Consider the following 24,026-nt stretch of genomic DNA (forward strand, 5'->3'; position numbering starts at 1 on the left):
ATATTAACTTTGTCATTCCGTTTGTAACACATCGAAATATTGCTGTAACACCCCATAACGTATATATATATATATATATATATATATATATATATATATATATATATATATATATATATATATATATATATATATATATATATATATATATATATATATTATATATATATATATATATATATATATATATATATATATATATATATATATACGTTATGGGTGTTACAGCAATATTTCGATGTGTTACAAACGGAATGACAAAGTTAATATACCCCCATCCTATGGTGGAGGGTATAAAAAGGGTTGTTTGTAAAATTATGTACATTTAAATTGTATATATAGAGAGTTTATATATATATATTCTGGGTCGTGGTGAAATTCTGAGTTGATCTGAGCATGTCCGTCCATCCGTCCGTCCATCCGTTCGTCCGTCCATCCGTCCGTCTGTCGAAATCAAGCTACTTCCGAACGAAACAAGCTATCGACTTGAACCTTGGCACAAGTAGTTGTTACAGATGTAGGTCGGATGGTATTGCAAATGGGTCATATCGGTCCACTTTTACATATGGGGGCTATAAACAGACCCCCAAATTTAGCTTGCAGACCCTCTAAGAGAAGCAAATTTCATCCGGTCCGCTGAAATTTTGTACATGGTGTCAGCATATGATCTCTAACAACCATGCAAAAATTGGTCCATATCGATCTATTATTATATATAGCCCCCATATAAACATTTCCCCCGATTTGGCTTGCGGAGCCTCTAAGAGAAGCAAATTTCATCCGATCCGGCTGAAATTTGGTACATGGTGTCAGCATATGATCTCTAACAACCATGCAAGAATTGGTTCACATCGGTTCATAATTGTATATAGCCCCCATATAAACCGATCGCCAGATTTGGCTTGCGGAGCCTCTTGGAAGACCAAAATTCATATGATTAAGTTGAAATTTGATACGTGGTGTTAATATATGCCCTCAAACACACATGCAAAAATTGGTTCACATCAATCCATAATTATATATAACCACCATATAAACCGATCCCCAGATTTGGCTTGCGGAGCCTCTAAGAGAAGCAAATTTCATCCGGTCCGGCTGAAATTTTGTACATGGTGTCAGCATATGATCTCTAACAACCATGCCAAAATTGGTTCACATCGGTCAATAATTTTATATAGCACCCATATAAACCGATCCCCCGATTTGGCTTGCGGAGCCTCTAAGAGAAGCAAATTTCATCCGATCCGGCTGAAATTTGGTACAGTTTGTTAGTATATGGTCTCTAACAAGCATGCAAAAATTGGTCTACATCGGTCCATAATTATATATAGAGCCCATATAAACCGATCCTACGATTTGGCTTGCGGAGCTTCTTGGAAGACCAAAATTCATCCGATTCCATTGAAATTTGGTACGTGGTGTTAATATATGGCCTCAAACTCCCATGGAAAAATTGGTCGAAATCGGTCCATAATTATATATAGCCCCATATAAACCGATCCCCAGATTTGACCTCCGTTGCCTTTTGGAGAATAAAAATTCTTCCGATTCGATTGAAATTTGGTACGTGATGTTAGTAAAGGGTGATACGGTCAAAATTTGGTCAAGGGAAAACGCGTGTAAATCGGTGAAATCGTTTATTTAAAAAATCAAATTAAATTTCTTTTTCAAGTTCAGTTAGTATAAAATTCAAGAAAAATATTCAGTTAGGCTTTCGCTTTTCCAAATCCGAATTGCCGGGCCTCACGCTTGACACCTGCCATCAGATTTTGTACAGCCACCATGTCCACCTTCTTCGCCGCAGAAAGCCAGTTTGCCTTAAACTGCTGCTCGTCCTTAGCAGTTTTTTTGGTCTTCTTTAGGTTCCGCTTGACAATAACCCAGTATTTCTCAATTAGGCGGAGCTCTGGCGTGTTGGGAGGGTTCTTGTCCTTGGGAACCACCTGCACATTGTTGGCGGCGTACCACTCCATGGCCTTTTTACCGTAATGGCAAGATGCCAAATCCGACCAAAACAGTACGGAACAACCGTGTTTCTCCAGGAAAGGCAGCAGACGTTTATTCAAACACTCTTTCACGTAAATTTCTTGGTTGACAGTCCCGGAAGCTATGAAAATGCTGCTTTTCAAGTCACAGGTATAGATGGCTTGCCAAACCAGACATTTCTTTGCGAACTTTGACAGTTTTATGTGCTTGAAAATATCTGCTACCTTTCCCCTTCCTTTTGCCGTATAAAACTCCTGTCCCGGAAGCTGCTTGTAGTCGGCTTTGACGTAGGTTTCGTCGTCCATTACCACGCAGTCAAACTTCGTCAGCATCGTCGTGTACAGCCTCCGGGATCGCGCTCTGGCCGTCGTATTTTGTTTATCATCGCGATTTGAAGTCACTACCTTCATGTAAGTCGATAGTCCGGCTCGTTTTTTGGCTCGATGCACGGTTGTAGACGATACACCCAGCTTATTTGCGGCATCTCGGAGAGAGAGGTTAGGGTTTCGCTTGAAACTACCGGCAACTCTCTTTGTCGTCTCAGCGGCTACCGGTTTTCGATTTCCCCCCCATTCAGACTTCCTGGCTGTCGACAAACGTTCCCCAAACACTTTAGTTACACTTTTTAACGGTTGATTTGGCAACTTTTAAAGATTTTGCCAGCTTTGCGTGCGAGTAGCTCGGATTTTCGCGATGCGCGAGCAAAATTTTGATACGCTGCTCTTCTTGCTTGGACGGCATTTTGATAACTGAAGAGTGAATTCCAAAATCAAAATAGGAGCAACATTCTACACACACACACCTTCAAAATTAGGGGTGTTCAGGTTGAAAGAAATACGTCAAGTTTATATTGACCAAATTTTGGCCGTATCACCCTTTATATGGTATACAACAACCATGCAGGAATTGGTTCATATCAGTCCATAATTATATATAGCCCACATATAAACCGATCCCCAGATTTGACCTCCGGTGCCTCGTGGATGAGCAAAATTCATCCGATCTGATGGAAATTTGGTACGTGGTGATAGTGTATGATATTTAACAACCATTTCAAAAGTGGTCCATTTCAGTCCATAATCATATATAGCCCCCATATAAACCGATCCCGAGATTTGGTTTTGGAGCCTCTTGGAGGAGCAAATTTCATCGGAGTCAGTTGAAATTTGGTACATTGTGCTAGTATATGGCCGTTAACAACCATGCCTAACTAGGTCTACAGTTAAGTATAGCCCTCAGATAAATAGATCCCCAATCACACAAAAATTGGTCCATATCATGTTCATAATTGTATATAGCCCCCATATAAGCGACCCCATATTTCAATTCTGGCTCTCTACGTATCGTGCAAAAAGTCCATATCGATTCGTAAATATTTTTAGACGTACCTATACACGTTTTTGGTCTAATAACAATATACCACGTATGGACTATCTCACAATTTAGAAAACCAAGTTAAGAAGTTTTAAGATACCACAACCCAAGTAATTCGATTGTGGATGACAGTCTTTCGTAGAAGTTTCTACGCAATCCATGGTAGAGGGTACATAAGATTCGGCCTGGCCGAACTTACGGCCGTATATACTTGTTTAAATTTGTTTTTCATTGTTAACGAATACTTTAATCTGTTTTACATAGACAGATTTACAAGCACAGCCAACAAAAGCAATTATTTCTTGTGGTATCTGCCATATTATTTGGTCATTGCCAATTTATTTATAGATGCTTCCGTTCTTTTTTCTCTGACTCCCTCTCTGTTAACAATTGTGTAAAATACGATCCATATTAACTATTAATCAGTCAGTGAACAGAAAAGCCATGTTATTGTGATGATATTCTTGTTTTTTTTTTTTTTTATAATTTAAAGAAATAATAGTATGAGAATAAAAAGTTGGAGTAAATGGTCCAGGGCGGAATGTGGTGGCATAATGGGCAATTTTATTTTGGGAACGTTCATATTTAACTGATGATGATACTGAAGATAAATATTATTGAAGACCGAGAAGGGTTTCATGTGAAATACTTTATTGCATTAATAAAAATTGAACAAAATATAGGACAAATAAGTGAGAAAGTAGGAGGAATTAAATTCACAGGAAAAACACGTTTTCTACACTGGATTTAGTATACTGAAAAAACAGTGAACCCACCAGGAAGAAAAGTTTCGGTTAATTTTAGAAAATATTTGTAGAAAATTTTAACTAAAGAGTATTACAAACGTTGGCATCACGCCGATGTCATAAAAATAAGTAAATATTTTTCGACAAATTCAAGAAAAATTATTATACATAACTAAGTTTTTTTCACTTGTTAAAGAAAATTTTGTAGTTTGAAGGAAAAACTTGGAGTTCAAAATTGCAAGAATGTATTTAGTGATATACGAAGTTCATGATGGACGCATTTTTGGTAAAATTTACAAATTTAAAGAAATTCTGAACTATTTTGTGGAAGGTACGAATTTAGTTAATCATTATGCTTCATTTGAGTTTAGTTTTTTCCTCGGTTTTAGTTAATTTAACTAACGTAAACTAAAAATTATTAGAGTAAAGGAAACTTTCTCCAAACATAATAATTCCATGAACTAAAATAAAGTTAAATTGGCTAAAATTGGAGAGTTCACTTTTTTTAGTGTAGTTTTTCGCAAAAATTTAAATAATTTGTGTCGCTTCATTAGTTCTTACACTATGTTTAAACTATTTGAAACAAAACGGTTAATATTTTCTAATATATAAAAATAATTCGGGATTTCCTTCCTGGCGCTTTAACTCCCGAACGCACGAACCGATTTCCACACTAAAAAAAGTTTACTTGGATCCAAAGATTTTGACCTTCCTTTAAGGATTTTGGAATTGATTCCAAGCCAAAGATGCGGGTTCTTTAAAATAAGGAAACATTTTTCCAACCTATCTGGCTTTAAATCTAGGATCTATAAAATTAAAATTAGGATACGGATCTCATTTATCGAATTTTCATTCCATTTTCCGGTATATTAATAGAGCTATTCACGTACAAACAAATGCCAGTTTAAAAATCCAAATTATGATGGATACTTCGAAGTAAAAAATATTTTCTTAATTCAAAAAAAAAAAAACTTTAAATCAAAGATGCTAAATCCTCAAAATAAGTCTTTTCCTATATTTTAAACGTTTTAATCTTAAATCAGAATATTCAATATTTCAGTTAATTTAAGGACGATTTCTTTAAATCAAAAATGTGTTTCTTTACTTTAAAGAAAATTTGCCTTAGTTTAAAGACATGTAACTTTAACGAAGGGGTGCAAATTTTCAAAATATGTGTCCTAAATTTAATGAAAACAATTTTTTGAAGCAAAGATTATAAACTTTCTTTTAATTAAAATTTCATTATTTTAAATAAATTTGTCTTTAATAGTGTGTAAATTGAGCATCCTAAAATTGAGGTTGCGTAATCTTTAATATCACGTAAATATTTTTTTCAGTGTATATAAACGAAAAAGCAAGTAGTCAGATTTTTTTAAATGTACGGGAAACGTGTGTGGAAACCTTGGAGTGATTATTCAGTACTTCAGTTTTTGTGCCAGACTTCCCGTGACCCTACTTTTCTTAAAGAGTTCAAATATTTTCGAATTTATTTTCAGATCAAAAGATATGGTTAACTACGTTAACGAAAATATGCTTCGGGAGGCTTAGCGAAGCAAGCCGGGTTACTTTAGTATATTATTAAAAGTATTCACATAGAAACAAATTACAATTTAAAAATCCCAATGATAACGGATACTTAAAATTTAAAAATATTTTCTTAATTCCAATTTTTTTTATGCAAAATTCTCAAAATAAGTCCTAACCTATATATGGAGAGGTTTTATCTTTAATATAAATATTAAATATATCATTTAACTTAAAGATTTCTTTAATTTAAAAATGTTTTCCTTTAGTTTGAGGAAAAATTTCCTTACTTCAAAGACCTCCCATTTTAACGCAGAGATGCAAATTTCCAAAAATTTGTGTCCTAAGTCTAATGAAAATTTTTTTGAAATAAAGATTATAAACTTTTTTCTTTAAAACGTCAATGTTTTACAGAAATTGTTCCTTAATATTGTGTAAATTGCATGTCATACAATTTAGGTTGCACAAACTTTTATAGTAGGTCAATATTTTTTCACTCTAGAGACGAATATCTTAAAGATTCGTGGTCTAGAAAATATTCTCGAAGCCAATTTTATAAAATTAGTTTTAATTAAAATTATATTTTACTAAATTTTCTTTAAAGTACATGTCCCAAAATTTATGTTGAATAATCTTTCAAATTACGTCAATATTTGTTTTCAATGTTAGAGTGTATTTAATGACTTTATTAATATTTTTCGTTTTGTATTTAAAACGCCTAAGAGATAAATAACAATAAAATGTTATAACTAAATATTACCTTTTTCTGTTTCTGCTAGGATATCTAATGTCGTTTGTAAAAAATGTATTTGCATTTCTTAGCATTTCGGGTCTTAAATTTGCGTAATATATTAGACAAAGTTAAACTAAACAAATGGGATTACATGCATAACTAGGCTCTAAATAAAATATGTTAGCTGTCAGATACATTTAGTAAATGTATAACAATTTTACAACAAATTAACACATTTTCCAAATGCTATAGAGATGCAGATAGATATCTAACAGGAAGCCATGATCTCCACGTTCATAGAAGAAATATGCTATACATACTATCTCTTTCACTGTGCGCGCGCTCTCACTCTCATTGGTGTTGTTGTTGTTGTTGTTGTCCATTAATATGAACTTTCATATTTACATCTGAAAATAACAATTTCTTAAATGTATCCTACATCCTGTTTGAAAGCAAGTTTCATTTCTTATAGCCCAAAAGTTGTTTATTAGTCCTATCCGGACTGTCTCCCTCCCTTCTGCTCTCTTTCTCTATCTCTCTCTGGTTTCTCACCATAAGACTTCTGCTATTCTATATATCCGCCCTTTCAATTTCCTCTGTGTTTCAGTTGCGTTTCATCTGTAAAATATAACCATTCATAAAATGTAACGAAAAACTTTATTTAACACAATTCTGAGCTGGCTATGATGACAATTTGTTTATTTGAATAAAAGTTTATGGTTCGTCGACCATATTTCCTTTCTGTCTGTTTTCAATGTTTTTCTATATTAAATGCCCTTTCTGCTACTGGTGATGTTGTTGCTTTTGTTATTGCTACTGTTGTTTATTATTTGCATTAAAACTTTCTTTCCAGATAAAATGCAATTGTTGTTCTTCGTAATATATATGTATGTGAATGTATATATAAAATTAGAGACTACTACTACGACTATAGCTATGATAACTGAAGACAAAACTTCTTTAAAAAAAAATTATTTCTACAAGCTTTTGTATGTTTGTATATGTTTATAATTTATATGGTATGTAAGATTATTTCCTATTTACAGGATAAACTAAATTTTTGTTTTTTTCTTGTACTTGAGTTAAGATTTATTTAGACCATTGCAATTAGGTCAAATTTACACACAACTAATTTGAAAATATAATTACTTGTTGTGTTTGTGTTTAGAATTACTCCCAAATATGCAATAAGCCTAAAAGTAGGCAATTCGAAATTTTATGGGATATTCTCATAAAGTGCTATAAGACTTGAAGGGTATTGTATAATTTTCAAGAGCTAACATTATTTTAATAAACATAAATGTTGGTTTATAATGTTAAAGAATGTCATAATAAAGAAATTAATATTGTTTTGAGATTTAGATGTTTTTGTATACCCTCCATCATAGGATAGGTTAGGTTAGGTTAGGTTAGGTTAAATTGGCAGACCGATTATGATTCAGGCTCACTTAGACTATTCAGTCCATTGTGATACCACATTAACTAGTAGTACCTATTATATATGGGCACTTCTAGTTTTAACCACTGAACCTTCTTGATTATTTTTCTTAGTTGAACCAACCAGATTGTTCCGCCAGTAATCTGAAGCTATATACTCCTAAAAGTTGCTTGCGCTTTACACAAAATGCAGGACACTCACACAAAAGGTGTTTAATTGATTCCTTTTCCTCCGCATCATGACAGGTCATATAATAGTCATTATACTTCGCGCGTATAGTTTTTGCAAAATCGCCTATCAGGCAGCGACACGTTATAGCAGATATCAGGAGTGATATCTGACGTCTCGAGAACACTAGAATATCTAGTGTGCGGTTTAAGTTTAAATGGGGTCATATTTGCTTCGTGTCGGTACAGCAATTCTCCCATCGTACATTTTCCATCATAACAGCCTTCTCAAGCAGCATGAGCTAGCAGGTAGCCAGGGGCATACCAACAGATTCTAGTTCCCCTGGAATATGTAAGGTAGTCATCCGCTTCGCAGTTCCCCGGTATGTTCCTATGGCCAGGCACCCATATTAGGTGAATATTGTACTGCTCATCCATCTCATTGAGAGATTTGCGACAGTCGATGGCCGTTTTCGAGTTGAGGAACACAGAGTCCAAGGATTTTATTGCAGGTTGACTGTCTGAGTATATTTTAATGCCTACATTTTTTGGAACCTTACTTCTCAGCCAATTCTCTCTCTCTCTTATTGCTAATATTTCAGCCTGAAAAACACTACAGTGATTAGGCAATCTTTTCGCTATTCGAAGTTCGAGATCATTAGAATATACTCCGAAACCCAATTGCCCATCCAATTTAGAGCCATCAGTGTATTCTTTATTCCCCGGGGCATGTGTGCACCACGCCTCACTGTTGGGGATTATAGTCTCAAACTTTTTGTCGAAAAGTGGTCTCGCCAAAGTGTAATCCACTACGTTAGGCATATCTGATATTATTTTGTGGACCGAACTGTGACTGTAACATTTTTCCGACCACAGAGATAGCTCGCGCAACCGCACAGCCATTGTTGCAGCTGACTGTTTGGCCAAAATGTCTAAAGGAAATAGATGCAATAGATTAAGGGAATTTGTTCCTGTCTTGCTGAATGCGCCTGAAATACACAAACACGCCATACGCTGAACTTTATCTAAACAAGTCGGTTTCTGAAGTGCCGGCCACCAGACTACAACACCATATAGCATTATAGGTCTAACCACTGCCGTGTATAGCCAATGCACAATTTTTGGTTTTAGTCCCAACTTTTTCCCTATTGTCTTTTTGCACGAGTACAAAGCTTTCGTTGCTTTTCTCACCCTTTCTTCAATATTAAGCTTAAAGTTCAGCTTCCTGTCCAAAATAACGCCAAGGTATTTTGCACAAAGGGAATTTCAATACCCCCTAAGGAAATTGGCCTAACCGTGGGAGTTTTGCGATCTTTGCCGTACATGACTAGTTCTGTCTTTGCAGGATTTACCGCAAGACCATTGTGTTTCGCCCATTTCTCAGTCATCCGGAGGGCTCTCTGAATAATATCTCTGATTGTGGATGGGAAAATTCCCATCCAGCATAGGATAGGAGTATATTAACTTTGTCATTCCGTTTGTAACACATCGAAATATTGCTCTAAGACCCCATAAAGTATATATATTCTGGGTCGTGGTGAAATTCTGAGTCGATCTGAGTATGTCCGTCCGCCCGTCTGTTGAAATCACGCTAACTTCCGAACGAGACAAGCTATCGACTTGAAACTTGGCACAAGTAGTTGTTCTTGATGTAGGTCGGATCTTATTGCAAATGGGCCATATCGGTTCACTTTTACGTATAGCCCCCGTATAAACCAACGTTCAGATTTGACTTGCGGAGCCTCTTGGAGGAGCAAATTTCATACGATCCGGCTGAAATTTGGTATTAGTATATGGTCTCTAACAACCATGCAAAAATTTGTCCACATCGGTCCATAATTATATATAGCCCCCATATAAACCGATCCCCCGATTTGGCTTGCGGAGCCTTATCCGATCCGGTTGAAATTTGGAACATGGTGTTAGAATGTGGTCTCTAACAAACACGCAAGAATTGGTCCATATCGGTCCATAATTATATATAGCCCCCATATAAACCGTTCCCCAGATTTGATCTCCGAGCCTCTTGGAGGAGCAAAATTCATCCGATCCGGTTGAAATTTGCAACGTGGTGTTAGTATAAGGCCGCTAATAACTATGCCAAAATTGGTTCATATCGGGCTATAGTTATATATAGCCGATCCCCAATCACACAAAAATTGTTGTCAAAATTTTATTTCTATAGAAACTTTGAACTTAATTATATACGTATTTAATCGGCCTTTTTTAGTTTAATATATACCATGTATGGACAATGTGGTATATATTACGGTGTTAAGATGTTTTAAGATACCTTCCCATCGGCTTCAGTAGAAGTTTCTACGCAATCCATGGTGGAGGATAGCTTGTTTTTTTATATTTTTAAGAAATAATTGTAACTCTTTTTTGATTCAAATACGTTAACAAGCACAATCAGAATTATTAAAATTGTGCAACTTATTAACAATTTTTCAAAAAGGCCTAATGATCTTGAAGAAAAATTGCAAAATTTTAAACGTATTTGAATTCAAAACATTTCAGATAAACACTAGAATGTATAAAAAAAAAAATAAAAATGGTTTTTTTAGAAGATATCATCGATTTTTTTTTTTAATTCCTATCGAAAATACTGAATTCTCATGAAACTTTATGAAGTAATGCAAATTCAGTGCAACAGTTGTAGAAATAGTGTCATTTGTTCTATGACAAGCCCATGTTAAAGTCAACTCTTCTAAGCCAAGTTTGCATCACACCGGATCCAAAAAAAGAACATTTTCACCACTCTTGTTTGATGGATGTTTTTTCTCGAAATTTCCTTTAATTTTCAAAAAAATATATAGTTTCATCAAATAACTCATTTGATGGTACACCCAAAGACAAATACTTTCCTTCGAAACGAAATTTTAGACAAACAAAATTTTCGTTTCTTATAATTTGTTTTCTTTGAGAGCAATTAAACTCCAATTTATGGCACACGATTCAACGATAGTCTCTAAACTTTTTTATTTGTTTACAAAGAAAAATTTTTAGCATATCATCGCTTGTATAGAATTTTGTTCTTCGCAAAAAAAAAAATTCTTCTTTCAGTGTATTTATTTGGATTATATTTCCAAAACCTAACCATTGATATTGTCAACTTTTAAGTTTCAAACTTTAATACTTCTTCATTTATGGCTGAGAAATACCAAATAACAATAGCAGCATATCTTAGGGAGTCATTGCAAAAATACTTTTATTACATAATCTTAGGATTTTCATAAGTAATGCGGAATGAATTCATATTTTCAAGACTGAGTAAGACAAATAACAAAAAAAATGTATTCAAATACGCAAAACTATTTCATTTGGTTTAAATCTACTCTACTTAGGGTCTTTGCCAGACTGCAAACAACTAAAAGCAAACAAAAATATTCTTCATAAAATTTTAGCCATAGCATTTTAATTCAAATAGTTTTCCGACTTGAAGTTATTCTTAATATGAATTCAACGGAAATATTTGAATATTTGCCCAAAAGAAACACCACGGATGAGAAAGGATAATAGGGCATATGAACACGTCTGCCAGATTAACAAGACAATATTTTATATGAACTACGTGATAATTACATACCACTGATATTATTAATAGTTCTTTTCTACATCTTCTATAAACATATACTTATACATATTTTTCTTGTTCTTTTATTTCATGTTCATACCAACATATAGTGACTAAATTTATACGTATTGGTATTGCGGATAAAAACGATAATCCTCCATATTTTGATAAAAGTTTATATGAAGCTGAAGTTGATGAAAATGAAGATATCCAGCATACAGTGTTAACAGTAACCGCTAAGGATCATGATGAATGTAAGTACACAAACACACGTGCATACATATACTGCTCAATACACTTATACAAAATCTCTTTTTAATCATCTTCATAAGCAGAGTACACTTTAGCACGAATTTCATTTTGCATATATACATCCCTATATATATATATTCCATCATTGTATGATTTAAGACTGCATTTCTTGAAAAACGAGTATTAAATGAAGCTTTTCATAGTATACTTTTAGGGTATCATTTTTTTTGCTGTTTTTACTTTTATGCATATTTAATTAATTTATTTTATCTTTTGTCCATTTAACCCGCTTATTTTTATAGCTTCTCGTATACGTTATGAAATCACTAGTGGTAATATCGGAGGTGCATTTGCTGTAAAGAATATGACTGGCGCCATTTATGTGGCGGGTGCTTTAGATTATGAGACCAGAAGGAGGGTAAGTTAAATATTTTCATTAAAAATGAAATGAACATGAAATGTAATAGAGCCATAATAAAAAGAAAAATTATGTATATTACCACCTAAATATAAGAACGGGAAATTATACAAGGACGATTGAAACTAGAAAATTTTAAATGGAGGAGTTTTTTTAATTTGAAATAAATTGATGTTCTCTATTTATTTTTTATTTAATAGTGAATAGTTAGGGTTTGCATTTTTTTCTAAAAAATTAATTACATTATATTGAAAATATATTAAGATTTTCAAGTTAACACATTTTGATTGACTCTTCGAAATTTATGCTAGGATACAACCTATTTCCAATTTACCTTAAAATTTACATTTATTTTGAGAAAACTTTATTCATCCATAGCACTTGTAGAATGATGGCAGTGGAAAGTTTATATTGAATTTTTAGAAAATTTTTTCTAAATTTATTTCTATTGGCCAAAAATTTTATATCTATAGAAAATTTTCTTAAAATTTTATTTCTGTAGAAAATTTTCTGAAAATTTTGTTTCTTTAGAAAAATGTCTGAAAATATTATTTCTATGTATAATTTTCTGAAAATTTTATTTCTATAGAAAATTTTCTCAAAATTTTATTTCTATAGAAAACTTTCTCAAAATTTTATTTCTAAAGAAAATTTTCTCAAGATTTTATTTCTATAGAAAAATTTCTCTAAAAATTATTTCTATAGAAATTTTCCTCAAAATTTTATTTCTGTAGAAAAATTTCTTCAAATTTTATTTCTATAGAAAATTATCTGAAAATTTTATTTCTATAGAAAATTTTCTCTAAATTTTATTTCTAAAGAAAATCTTCCAAAATTTTATTTCTTTAGAAAAATTTTATTTCTATAGAAAAGTTTTTCAAAATTTTATTTCTTTAGAAAAATTTCTCAAAATTTTATTTCTATAGAAAATTTTCTCAAAATTTTATTTGTATAGAAAAATTTCTCAAAATTGTATTTCTATAGAAATTTTCCTCAAAATTTTATTTCTGTAGAAAATTTTCTTCAAATTTTATTTCTAAAGAAAATTTTCTGAAAATTTTGTTTTTATAGAAAAATTTTTAAAATTTTATTTCTTTAGAAAAGCTTCTCAAAATTTTATTCCTTTAGAAAAATTTCTCAAAATTTTATTTCTATAGAAAAGATTTTCTTAATTTTATTTCTATAGCCAATTTTCTGAAAATTTTATTTCTATAGCATAATTTCCCAAACTGTTATTTCTGAAATTATTTTTTCTATAGAAAAATTTCTGAAAATATTATTTCTTTAGGCCATTTTCTTACAATTTTATTTCTATATGCAATTTTCTTACAATTTTATTTCTGTAGGCAATTTTCTCCAAATGTTATTTCTATAGAAAATTTTCCCAAAATTTTATTTCTATAGAATATTTTTTCAAAATTTTATTTCTATAGAAAATTTTCTCAAAATTGTATTTCTATAGAAAATTTTGTCAATATTTTTTTCTTTGGAAAATTTTGTTAAAATTTAGTTTCTATAGAAAAATTTCTCAAAATTTTATTCCTATAGAAAAATTCTGAAAATTTAATTTCTACAGAAAATTTTCCCAAAATTTTATTTCTATAGAATATTTTTCAAAATTCTATTTCTATAGAAAATTTTTTCAACATTGTATTTCTATAGAAAATTTTGTCAATATTTTTTTCTATAGAAAATTTTGTCAAAATTTTATTTCTATAGAACATTTTCTCACAATATTATTTCTATGGAAAATTTTCTCAAAATTTTATTTCTTTAGAAAAATTTCTCAAAATTTTATTTCTATAGAAATTTTCCTCAAAATTTTATTTTATTTATTTATTTCTCAAACTGCTATTTCTGTAGAAAATTTTCTGAAATTATTTTTTCTGTAGAAAATTTTCTGAAAATATTATTTCTATAGGTCATTTTCTTAGAATTTTATTTCTATATGCAATTTTCTTACAATTTTATTTCTGTAGGCAATTTTCTCAAAATTTTATTTCTATATGCAATTTTCTTAAAATTTTATTTCTATAGAATATTTTTCAAAATTTTAATTCTATAGAAAATTTTCTCAAAATTTTATTTCTATAGAAAATTTTGTCAATATTTTTTTTCTATAGAAAATTGTGTCAAAATTTAATTTCTATAGAAAATTTTCTCAATATTTTATTTCTATAGAAAAAATTCTGAAAATTTTATTTCTATAGAAAATTTTCACAAAATATTATTTCTATAGAAAATTTGCTCAAAATTTGATTGCTATGGAAAATTTTCTCAAAATGTTATTTCCATAGAAAATTTTCTCAAAAATTTTTTCTATAGAAACTTTTCTCAAAATAGTATTTCTATAGAAACTTTTCGCAAATTTCTATTTCTATAGAAAATTTTCTCAAAATTTTATTTCTACAGAAAATTTTCTCAATATTTTATTTCTATAGAAAAAATTCTGAAAATTTTATTTCTATAGAAAATTTTCTCTAAATTTTATTTCTAAAGATTTTTTTTTATAAATTTTGTTTTTAAAGAATTTTTTTTTTAAATTTTATTTCTATAGAAAATTTTCTCAAAATTTTATTTCTATAGAAAATTTTCTCAAAACTTTATTTCTTTAGAAAAAATTCTCAAAATCTTATTTCTATAGAAAAGTTCTGCAAATATTATTTCTATGGAAAATTGACTCTAAATTTTATTTTTAAAGAAAATTTTCTAAAATTTTATTTCTACAGAAAAATTTCTCAAAATTTTATTTCTACATAGAAAATTTTCTGAAAATATTACTTCAATACAAAAGTTTCTGAAAATATTATTTCTATAGACAATTTTTTGAAAATTATATTTCTATAGATAATTTTCTCAAAACTGTATTACTATAGAAAATTGTGTCAAAAAAAAATTTTTTGCTATAGAAAAATTTCTTAACATTTTATTTCTATAGAATAATTTCTCAAACTGTTATTTCTGTAGAAAATTTTCTGAAATTATTTTTTCTGTAGAAAAATTTCTGAAAATATTATTTCTATAGGTCATTCTCTTAGAATTTTATTTCTATATGCAATTTTCTTAGAATTTTATTTCTATATGCAATTTTCTTACAATTTTATTTCTGTAGGCAATTTTCTCAAAATTTTATTTCTATAGAATATTTTTCAAAATTTTAATTCTATAAAAAATTTTCTCAAAATTTTATTTCTATAGAAAATTTTGTCAATATTTTTTTCTATAGAAAATTGTGTCAAAATTTAATTTCTACAGAAAATTTGCTCAATATTTTATTTCTATAGAAAAATTCTGAAAATTTTATTTCTATAGAAAATTTTCACAAAATATTATTTCTATAGAAAATTTTCTCAAAATTTGATTGCTATGGAAAATTTTCTCAAAATGTTATTTCCATAGAAAATTTTCTCAAAATTTTTTTTCTATAGAAACTTTTCTCAAAATAGTACTTCTATAGAAACTTTTCGCAAATTTCTATTTCAATAGAAAATTTTCTCAATATTTTATTTCTCTAGAAAAAATTCTGAAAATTTTATTTCTATAGAAAATTTTCTCAAAATTTTATTTCTAAAGATTTTTGTTTTATAAATTTTGTTTTTATAGAAAAAATTTTTTTAAAGTTTATTTCTATAGAAAATTTTCTCAAAATTTTATTTCTATAGAAAATTTTCTCAAAACTTTATTTCTTTAGAAAAAATTCTCAAAATCTTATTTCTATAGAAAAGATCTTCAAATATTATTTCTATGGAAAATTGACTCTAAATTTTATTTTTAAAGAAAATTTTCTTTCTACAGAAATTTTTATTTCTACACAAAAATTTCTCAAAATTTTATTTCTACATAGAAAATTTTCTGAAAAGTTTCTGAAAATATTATTTCTATAGACAATTTTTTGAAAATTATATTTCTATAGATAATTTTCTCAAAACTGTATTACTATAGAAAATTGTGTCAAAAAAAAATTTTTTTTTGCTATAGAAAAATTTCTTAAAATTTTATTTCTATAGAAAATTTTCTCAAAATTTTATTTCAATACAAAATTTTCACAACATATTATTTCTATAGAAAATATAATAAAAAATATATAATAAAAAATTTTCTCAAAATTTTATTTCTGTAAAAAAATTTCTAAAAATTGTATTTCTATAGGCAATTTTCACAACATATTATTTCTATAGAAAATTTTCACAAAATTTTATTTCTATAATGTTTTTCCAAGAATTTTCTCAGTCTACCAAACAAAAAATCTACCAAAAATTCTACCAACTGTAGCAACCGTGCTCCTATTATAAATTTTTTATTATTATAATTTTTTTAGTAGCCTTAGAATGACGTAATGGTGTGTTAACTTGAATATCTTAAATCACCTTTACAAATGAGCGTTAATTTTTAATATCATATTTTAGGAAAAATATTAAAACTAGTAATTAAGATGTGATTAATTTAAAATATTAGGACATATATGAAAAAATATTATTTAATAAATTTATTGGTTAATTTAAAATATCAGGATATATAAAACAAAATATATTAAAATTTTTTTAAACTTTAATATCTCATAAAATTGTTTAACAATGCTTTCATTAACTCCTATAATTATCTTACCTCCTGCCAATAATGCTATTTGCTACTCCAGTATGAATTACGTTTGGCAGCATCGGATAATTTAAAGGAAAACTATACTACGGTTATTATACACGTTAAGGATGTCAACGATAATCCACCTGTATTCGAAAGACCTACATATCGTACACAAATCACTGAAGAAGATGATCGTAATTTACCCAAACGTGTGCTACAGGTTACTAACATTTCTTTACAGATATTTGCTGAACTTTAAAAGCTTGGTTCCGTTGTTTTTTTTCTTGTTTTGTGTTTTGATATGAGAGATTTAAAGCTTAAAGTAGAAAGTTTCATTTTTCATATAGAGATTTGTGCATGTCATTTTAATTTGAATATATTTAAAAAGAAAAAACAGTTTTGTTTTATTAAACTGTGTTGTGGTGCCACCAATTGATTCAATTGATTGAAAAAAAAATTAATTGTGGCCAAAAAATTTTATAAAATTAAAGTTATCAAAAAAAACATCAAAAAAATTTTTTTTTTAGTTTTTGATTACAAAAACAAAAAACTTTTTTTTTAACTTTAAATTTTTTAATAAACTTTTAAATTGACTTTGGTGATTAGTAAAGGCATTTTCTTTATTAAAGCAATTTAAATAGAAAATTGATTTCGTTCTTTGTTTAATATAATAATATTTGCTCGTAACCCTATTTTCCCAAAAATATATAAATTTTATGTTAATGCAAGCCCATTTTAGCCAATTTTAGTAATTATAGGGATGGAATTGAGTGGAAATTTTTTTGGTGTGGAGAAAAAACATGATTATATTGAAATATTAGGAGGTATGAAAATGGAGCGCAGGAAAATGAAGCCTAAAACCCAACTGAAGCATGGGCTCTGTCCCATGAAAAATTGTTAGAAACTAAAACACGAAATTTTTATATTTTTTGGGGGCCATCGGTATTATGAAAATAAATCCAATTGTTTCATATGAAAATTAAAATCATTTTTTTTACCTGTTGGAAATCTGCTTCATTTTTAAGTTAGGTATATTTTCGTTTCATGATATTTGAGAAATTAGCCCTAAACCTAAATGAAATAGAAATTTTTGTAGTATTGTTTTTTTTTGGTGGGGGTCTAGTGGGAAGTACTTCAATTTATTTGTAGACACCGTATGAAAATAAACCCCAGCATTTCAAATGAAAATAAACCCCAATTTCCAGTTTCGTATTGTACATCGTTTTCATCGGGACTATTTTCATTCTCATAGCATACACACCTTTGTTGTGGCATCGCATTAGATTTAGTGTTTCCGTAGCCTACCCACGATTGGGGTTTAAGACTTTCTCCTATGGATAGTGTCAAAAGTGTTCCAAGAGATTTCAATTTTACACGGTCTTTTTAATCAAAACATAAAATGAGCCCTAATTTTATTTTGGGATCGATCTTCAGGCTGCAGTTAAATTTTGTTAGGGCTCACTTTCACGGGGCTTACATTCATTATGAAGCGTCTCTCTCTCTTTCTCTGTGGATCGGTTTCATTTGGGTTTTGGGGCTCATTTTCATGGGGACCATTATCATACCACCATAGTAGCCATTGTCAAATTCCAGAAAGCAAAATTATACCTAAATTGAAAATGAAGCACATTTGCAAAAGGTAAAAAAAGTGATTTTAATTTTCATTTGAAATAATTGGATTTATTTTCACAATACCAATGGCCCCCCAAAACATATAAAAATTTCGTGTTTTAGTTTCTCCCAACTTTTCATGGGATCCATATTTAAAGCGCCGAAATGTTATACACTACTATAAAAATATTTTATTATTATCTTTTTTGTTATTAAAAATAATTATTCAAGCATATTATTTTTCTTAGGCTTCAATTTATTTGTAGACACCGTTTGCCCTATAAAAATAAACCCCAGCACTTCAAATGCAAATAAACCCCAATTTCCTGTTTGGGATTGTACATTGTTTTCATGGGGACTATTTTCATTTTCATTGAATACATTTTTAGAATTAGGGTTTCCGAAGGCAGGCTACCTTCGGTGGGGTTTTAAGACTTTCTCCTATGGATAGTGTCAAAAGTGTCCCAAGAGATTTGTACTTTTACCATCAGTTAGGGTTCAATTTTACATGGTCTATTTAATCAAAAGATAAAATCAGCCCTAATTTTATTTTGGGATCGATTTTCATACTTCAGTTAAATTTTATTAGGGCTCATTTTCATGGGACTCACATTTATTATGAAGCGTCTCTCTCTGTGGCTCTGTTTCAGTTTGGTTTTTGGGGCTCATTTTCATGGGGTCCATTTCCAAATGCCAGAAAACGAAAATATACTTAAATTGAATTACATTTCCAAAAACAAAATTATTTTAATTTTCTTTGAAATAATAGGTTTTATTTTCATAACGCTAATTTTTCAGTTGTTTCAGTTTTTCATATAATTTGTTCTTAGGTCTTACCACGGTGATGCAATGGTTAGCATGCCCGCCTTGCATACACAAGGTCGTGGGTTCGATTCCTGCTTCGACCGAACACCAAAAAGTTTTTCAGCGGTGGATTATCCCACCTCAATAAACTGGTGATATTTCTGGGGGTTTCAAAGCTTCTCTAAGTGGTTTCACTGTAATGTGGAACGCCGGACTCGGCTATAAAAAGGAGGTCATTGAGCTTAATACGGAATCGGGCAGCACTCAGTGATAAGAGAGAAGTTCACCAATGTGGTATCACAATGGACTGAATAGTCTAAGTGAGCCTGATACATCGGGCTGCCACCTAACCTAACCTAACCTAGGACTTACTTCATTTAGGTTTTAAACCTCAAATTTTCATGGGACCCATATTCACAGCGCCGAAATGTTACATTCTACGATACAAATCGTTTATTATTGTCTTTTTTGTTATTAAACATAATTATTCAGCTACTATGTTTCTTAGCCTAGTCTTGACATATTGACCATATGTCAATTATTGATTGAAGATTTACGATTTTCCACTGTGTTGAATAGGTGACGAAACAGACAGATGGTGTCTTTGGCAAATATGCTCAGGATTATTGTCAGACATGATTTTAATATGTCCATCTAATTGTCCGTCATTGTGCGACGACATTTTTGTAATCAAATTTCGTCAAATCTTTGCCCATTGATTTGGTAGCGATACCTTTCCTATATCCAAATAAATTTATTCTATAAATTATTTTCACTTTAAATTTGTCATGTAAGTTTCAATTTCACTAGCTTCAGCATGTTTTTATGTGCTATGTTGTATTCTCGAGCATGACATTATGTCAATCAAGTTATAGAGGGCATATGTTAAAAAAATTTCGTTTCATTTTCATTTCACTGATGGATAAGTTCAAGAGGATTTTAGTTGATCGTTGTTATTTTTTTTTTTTGTTCACTTTATTTAAATACTTCATGATATTTAACGCTTGTTTATATTTCAAATATTTATATCTGGTGACATTGCTGCTGGCATGACGATATAAATACCAACATACACACTCACATTTCAATGGCCGAACACTTTCATTTCAGTATTGTTTTATTCACCACCGCCATCTCACATATATGTATGTGTGAAAATGTCATAGCATTTTGTTTTTTGTTTTTCGTTTTTTTTTCTGTATTTTCATTTAAAACCGAAACATGAAAATTTCATGATGTACATTGTGTCAAATGATTTGCCATTTTGTTATGGCCCTTTCACTGATATCAAAACTTGTTTTAAAGAGAGTGAGATATAGAAAAAGCACGAAAAACGTTTTAAAATTTATTGCCGGTTTTATGAATGGCCCACACCCCATTGGCTTTAGTATCCCAACAAAAATGTTTCTATGATAAAAAATAATATTTCAAATGTTTACCACTGGGCCTGTGATGATGCATAATTTATATTTACCATTATTATGATAGTTACTAAAAATGAATAAACATTTCATTATGATGTGATTCTTATCCATCAAATCAAAATATTTGATTGGCTAGCTAGTGAAAATGTACACGCAAAAAAATAATTCTTTCCTCCCAAACGAAATTTTAGACAAACAAAGTTCGTTTCTCATTTGCTTTTCGCTGTAAGAAAGTGTGTTTGGAAGAAAAGTATATACTTTTTGTGATAAACATTTATTCTTTTCCAGAATGTAACAACAATTTCATAAAGACTAATTAAAAAAAAAAATCCTGCTAATTGCATTTTCCCTCACATCTTTCTCACATCCACGAGTTTTTTTAGTTCTTAACACCTTTTCCTGTAATACTAACAATGTAGAAGAAATTATACGTATTTATAAATTTTTAAAATTTTTTTACCTTTCGCCTGGACGGAGAATCGAACCGCGGACCATGCACTTTGTAAGCCAACACACTAACCACTGAGCTATGTACCTGTTATGGTCATCAATAGATAATTACCATATAAGTTATATTTATATAGCATAGCTTGCGGCGCCCACGAACCGAATAAACAAAGTTTAATTAACAGAAACAAACATTTAGTTTGGCACCGTGGAGCAGTGGTTGCTACGTCCGACTCTCATGCCAAGGGTCGTGGGTTCGATCCCTGCTTCGACCAAAGTTTTTTTTTAACATACATTCCACATATGTTCGGAAGATTCCGAAAAAATGTTCAACATTACATTGTACTATATTAAATTTTGAACAGTAAAATGTGTCCTATTAAAGACCTAAAGTCAGAAAAGAACAGTGTTTGATATAAACGAAATGGACTCTGTTGTTGTTTCAAAAATAACTTTTTTTATTGAAAAAATAAAAATTTTGTAACAAACGAATTTTTTTGGTGATAAAAGTTTAAAATTTTCGAAGCAATTCAAAAAACTCTAACAAAAGAAAAACGTTTTCGGCACACGTTTTCCAAACGTTTTTTTTTCTTTGCGTGTAGCTGGACAAGTAAGGCAAAGATAAAGTATCTAACAAATATTTAGAAGCGCATAATTAGCGATTGTTATCATCATGCGACAGAATTAATTGAGTGAAAATATGAAGAATGAATATGTAAAACTGGTGTATATTTTAAACATAGCAATACCAATGTAACTAAATTACAGAATTTTGCAATGTTATATAAAATATTAAAATTTAAATAAATTTAAGAAATTAAAGAAGATATCACCCTAAAATTTAAGCCAGATTTTTAAATCTGTTTATACCCTCCACCATAGGATGGGGGTATATTAACTTTGTCATTCCGTTTGTAACACATCGAAATATTGCTCTAAGACCCCATAAATTATATATATTCTGGTCGTGGTGAAATTCTGAGTCAATCTGAGCATGTCCGTCCGTCTGTTAAAATCACGCTAACTTCCGAACGAAACAAGCTATCGACTTAAAACTTGGCACAAGTAGTTGTTATTGATGTAGGTTGAATGGTATTGCAAATGGGCCATGTCGGCCCACTTTTACGTATAGCCCCTATATAAACCGACGCTCAGATTTGGCTTGCGGAGACTCTTGGACGAGCAACATTCATCCGATCCGGTAGAAATTTGGTACATGGTGTTAGTATATGGTATCTAACAACTATGCAAAAATTGGTCCATATTGGTCCATAATTACATATAGCCCCCATATAAACCGATCCCCCGATTTGGCTTCCGGAGCCTCCAAGAGAAGCAAATTTCATCCGATCCAGCTGAAATTTGGTACATGGTGTTAGAATATGGTCTCTAACAACCATGCAGAAATTGGTCAACATCGGTCCATAATTATATATAGCCCCCATATAAACCGATCCACAGATTTGACCTCCGGAGCCTCGTGGATGAGCAAAATTCAATCGATTCGATTGAAATTTGATACGTGGTGTTAGTATATAGCCTTTAACAACCATGCAGGAATTGGTCCATATCTGTCGATAATTTATGTAGTCCCCATATAAACCGATCCCCATATTTGACCTCCGGAGTCTTGGAAGAGCAAAATTCAACCGATCCGGTACGTGGGGAAATTTGGTACATTGGTAATTTGGCCGCTAAAAACCATGCCAAAATTGGTCCATATCGGTCTATAGTTATATATAGCCGATCCCCAAAAATAATCTACCAAAATTTAATTTCTATAGAAAATTTTGTCAAGATTTTATTTCTATAGAAAATTTTGTCAAAATTTTATTGCTATACAAAATTTCGTAAAGATTTTATTTCCATAGAAAATTTTGTCAAAATTTTAAAGAAAACGTTGTCAAAATTGTATAGCTATAGAAAATTTTGTCAAAATTGTATTTCTATAGAAAATGTTGTCAAAATTTTATTAATATACAACATTTTGTCAAGATTTTATTTCTATAGAAAATTTTGTCAAAATTTTATTTCTAAGAAAACGTTGTCAAAATTTTATAGCTATAGAAAATGTTGTCAAAATTATATATCTACAAAATATTTTGTCAAAATTTTATTTCTATAGAAAATTTTGTCAAAATTTTATTTCTATAGAAAATTTTGTCAAAATTTTATTTCTATAGAAAATTTTGTCAAAATTTTATTTCTATAGAAAATTTTGTCAAAATTTTATTTCTAAAGAACAATTGGTCAAATTTTTATTTCTAAAGAAAATTTTGTCAAAATTTTATTTTATAGAAAATTTTATCAAAATTTTATTTTGATAGAAAATTTTGTCAAAATTTTATTTTTACAGAAAATTTTGTCAAAATTTTATTTCTATAGAAAATTTTGTCAAACATTTATTTCTATAGAAAATTTTGTCAAAATTTTATTTCTATAGAAAATTTTGTCAAATTTTTATTTCTATAGAAAATTTTGTCAAAATTTTATTTCTATAGAAAATTTTGTCAAAATTTTATTTCTATAGAAAATTTTGTCAAAATTTTATTTCTATAGAAAATTTTGTCAAAATTCTATATCTATGGAAAATTTTGTCAACATTTTATTTCTAAAAAAAATTGTCAAATTTTCATTTCTATGGCAATTTGAGAAAAAAATTTTTTGAAAATTATATTTCTATAGAAAATTTTGTCGAAAGTTTATTAATATACAACATTTTGTCAAGATTTTATTTCTATAGAAAATTTTGTCAAAATTTTATTTCTAAGAAAACGTTGTCAAAATTTTATAGCTATAGAAAATTTTGTCAAGATTTTATTTCTATAGAAAATATTGTCAAAATTTTATTACTATATAAAATTTTGTCAAGATTTTATATCTATAGAAAATTTTGTCAAAATTTTATTTCTAAGAAAATGTTGTCAAAATTTTATAGCTATAT

General features: G+C 29.7%; 1 protein-coding gene across 1 annotated transcript in view; it reads left to right on the plus strand.

Moving 5' to 3' along the window:
• Window positions 1-24,026, plus strand: part of CadN (neural cadherin) — a 470,814-nt gene that overhangs the window by 367,204 nt on the left and 79,584 nt on the right. The window contains 3 exon segments of the mRNA XM_075297354.1: window positions 11,656-11,799; window positions 12,100-12,215; window positions 16,852-17,016. Coding sequence (XP_075153469.1) covers window positions 11,656-11,799; window positions 12,100-12,215; window positions 16,852-17,016 — 425 coding nt within the window.

Source organism: Haematobia irritans, chromosome 2, assembly GCF_050003625.1.
Source record: "Haematobia irritans isolate KBUSLIRL chromosome 2, ASM5000362v1, whole genome shotgun sequence".
NCBI classification, from domain to species: Eukaryota; Metazoa; Arthropoda; class Insecta; order Diptera; family Muscidae; genus Haematobia; species Haematobia irritans.